This window comes from Habropoda laboriosa, unplaced genomic scaffold (genome assembly GCF_001263275.1).
Source record: "Habropoda laboriosa isolate 0110345459 unplaced genomic scaffold, ASM126327v1 scaffold309, whole genome shotgun sequence".
In the NCBI taxonomy this organism is placed as follows: domain Eukaryota; kingdom Metazoa; phylum Arthropoda; class Insecta; order Hymenoptera; family Apidae; genus Habropoda; species Habropoda laboriosa.
The window spans coordinates 932,478-936,084 of NW_017100481.1; the positions used below are offsets into that span (position 1 = coordinate 932,478).

The window sequence follows — 3,607 nt, forward strand, 5'->3', positions numbered from 1 at the left end:
AGAGAGAGAGAGAGAGAGAGATAAACGCGTGGAGAAAGTAGAAGAAACGAAGAAAAGCAAGAACAAGGAAAACAAAAGAAAAGAAAGAAAATCATCGCCTACCTGTCCCGTTCCCGTAATCACACTACTTTATTTAATTTTCTTTATTTTATATCCGTAATGAGATCATCATTTGATTATTGGGTTAAGTCCTCTTTGGATCTCGTCCTTAGCTCCCCGTCACCCCCTCACCTAGACCCGTGTTACGATCCGATCGTCACCTCCGCGGATCGATCTACACGAAATTCTCTATGGAAATGTGAAACGAGAAACGTCATATTTCTCTCTCTTACCTCGTATCCCCGTGCAAACGGCACCGGAAGGCGAACGATCGGGCACGGTCGAACGAACAGTCTCTCTGTTCGACGAATACGCACGTTCCTCCCCGCGTCGTCACGAATGAGAATGCACCTCTGAAATTCGATCGAGTAAAATTGTATCCTGTCGACGATCAACGGAGAGGATGGGCTCGATGCAAGGAACAACGGTTTGTACGCGAATCAACGCGACGTCGATGAAGAAAAAAACAGAAAAAACAAATACCACCCTCTCTGACGATTCCCCTTTCCTTCGATCGTCGTCGAGTCAGAGTCACTTGGACGACATCGCGGTCTTTTTTTTCTCTCGCACATCGATCATCGTGAAACGATGCTAACACAGCTAACATCAATGGAAACATGAAAAATTGGTAATTCAGTCTCAGGTAACTCTGACTCCTTGACGAGCAACGAGCTCGCGATAATTTCCATCCTCCTCGTATTCGTCGTCGATACCACTATCTGTACCTTCTTGTCCGTCGTCCTCGTCCTCCCGATTCTCGTCTCTGCACGAACAATCTCCGTGAATCGAACATTGACGAGAGAGCACAGGTGCATTCTCGATCATGTACGGCGACAAGACACACGCACACATAGAAAAATCATATACATCGCAACGTAGATCGTGTTGGTAGGACGTCCAGCGGGATTCGTCCAGACGGAGCCGTTCCTGCTGGCTCCTTATCGGTCGTCTGACCTTTGTTACAGCATCGCCCGATGGTTTCCAGATGCTGGCACTCCGTGCAATTCCCCTAGCCGTGGCATCGATCTTGGAAGAACCTCCAGAAGTAGCGTGGCAAGCCTGAAGAGGTATCCCCGACGTTCTGGAAGGACCAGTTAGAGGTCCAACGGCTGACGACATCTGGATGTCCCTGGTGCCGTTCCAAGCGTCGATGATCGTTCTTCGATTTCTCGTGGCATCGTGGTCGCCCGTCCTGACGACGACACGACGACACCGTCGCGTCTATCGAAGACGAGATACAAGCCTCCAGCCGAGGTACAGGGCCACCGTCGTCCACAAGGTCTCGCGGAGAGGGGCGGGCATCAATAATGACAGGATGCCGTCCGTGGTGGTGCCGCCTGTGTTGCCCGAGTTCGCGAAACTCGGGTTCAACGCTGGCAATCGGGACTTCTCGATCTCGGCGGCCTGTAACATCAAACAGAAACGATTTTCGAATTACTGGGATATTTCGGGAGATTGATTTACTTGGGACTTTTTTTTCTAAGCGATGGTAGAGATTGGCGACAATGGAGATTTGTGTTTTGGTTGTATTCTATCGAGGGTCCGAGCAGGAATCCGAAGCAAGCTGAAATTGTGCAATAGAAAAAATTCTGGAATCATTGATACATTGGAGATATTGATTTATTTGGGACTTTTTCTTAGCGATGGTAGAGTTTGGTGACAATGGATCTTTGTATTTTCGTTCATTATTGCAGGAATCGAGACAAAATTTGTGGGTCCAAGCAGGAATCAAACTGGAAGCAAGCCAGGATAATGCAATAGAAACGATTTTGGAGACGTTGGTTCATTTGTGATTTTTTCTTAGTGCTGGTAGGATTTGGTAAAAATAGATCTTAGTATTGTGATTTGAGCAAACCGGGATTCTACGCTCATAGCAAGACGCCCTCTTGATTTCTTCACTGTTATTACTTTTTTTCATTAGTATAGATCTCACATTACCCGTAATAATAATTTTGGAATTCCGTAATACTGAGCGAACTTGAGGAGAATGTAAGTGTCCCATAGTTTTAGAATCTAAAATGGTCGAGGATTTTAAGATTCTCGAAGAACAATTTATCTTTCGGTACCTCTAGAGCTTAGTAAGAATGGATTGCCGAATCCAGGAAAAGGACGTAAATTTAAGGGAAACACGACGTTTCCCCCGGATCCTTGACACAAGGACTCGCCGAGCTGTCGTGCTTCTCTCCGTAGCAGAAATCACGAAGAAACGGCGAGGAGGGCCAGAGAAAGAGGGGAACGAGTCTAAGGCTCCTCTAATTGGGAGTGTCCTAATTGGACGGAATTACCGTCGATTCGACACTCCTTGCGGCTAAGCCTCCGGCGTAGAAAAAGCACCGCGCTCTTTTTATCGAGTTCTCCCTGATCCCTTCGAATTTACACGAGAAGACGAGAGACGCTCGAGGGGAACACGACGCCGCGATTAAGGTCCACCGTGTTCCCTAGAGAGAGAGAGAGAAAATCGTGCCACTTGCGCGAAACACAAATCGCGACCCTGTCCGCATTAATACCGGTTAATTGTCAATTAATCTCCACTTTGAAGAATTTCCACCGGTATAGTTATTGGCTCGCGGAACTTTCCTCGCTGAAGAATCGAGGCTTCTCACCCTACCACCTTTCCACGGGCACAAAAGGTCTTCGTTATAACTTCCACGAACGATTCATTATCCAATTAGTCATTAGGGGTGAAATCAGCTCTCTTAACGGAGGTTATCGATATCACTCGGGAACGATTCAATCTACTCTTTCCTATTCTCCGCTGAATTCATTTATCCAAGGAGAATTCCGCTTCGTTAAAATATTAATCATCTCGAGAGAGGAAGACAGAGAGAGAGATCAGAGATCCGTATCAATCTCTATCCACGAGGGTGATAAGCCCACCACGATAATATTTCCCTCAGGCGATAGTTTCGCCTTTTCCGTATCTGTCGACCAGTGTATCTCTCCTCATTCCACCACCTTGGGAGAATAGAACGCGAGATTTCCTCTTTGTTTCCTCGATCACACCCCCGGTACACCGTAGGGTCCGAGCCGGCGCGACTTCCGATCCTCGTTCCGTCTTAATCCACTCGTGGTGGCCGGACGTGCAATAATAAACGGCGAGAAAACAGGAGGGGAGAAGAGAGAGCTCAATCTCCGAGAGCAGAGGCTTTTATGGGGTGGCCATAATATCTGGTCATCGTCCACTTCGATCCGCCTCACTCTCCCTCTCTCTCTTTTTCTCCCTGTCTCTTCAGTTTACTTATATATATATATGTATAGATACAGCAAGGAGAAAAACACTAACATCGAGTGTGAGAAGAGATTACGCGGGAACGAGAAGGGTGCGAGAGCAGGAGAAGCAGAGGAAAGCGTCACATTAAGAAAGAATTATGGTCTATGGACTCTTCTCGTGGGAGTCCTCCTCGTCAATTAATACTGTCTCTCCCTTTCCACTCCACGCTCCTCCTTGTTTCTACGCGTTTCTACCCATCGAAACGCCTTCCATCTTTCCCTCTGTAACCCTGTAACC

General features: G+C 47.2%; 1 protein-coding gene across 1 annotated transcript in view; it reads right to left on the reverse strand.

Annotated features, from left to right (window-relative positions):
• Window positions 1–1,320: 1,320 nt before the first annotated feature.
• The window catches only part of LOC108576044, a 28,601-nt gene continuing 26,314 nt past the window's right edge, over window positions 1,321–3,607 (reverse strand). Inside the window, exon 3 of the mRNA XM_017938989.1 lies at window positions 1,321–1,503. Within this exon, the coding sequence (XP_017794478.1) occupies window positions 1,321–1,503 (183 nt within the window). The remainder of the gene's footprint in view (window positions 1,504–3,607) is intronic.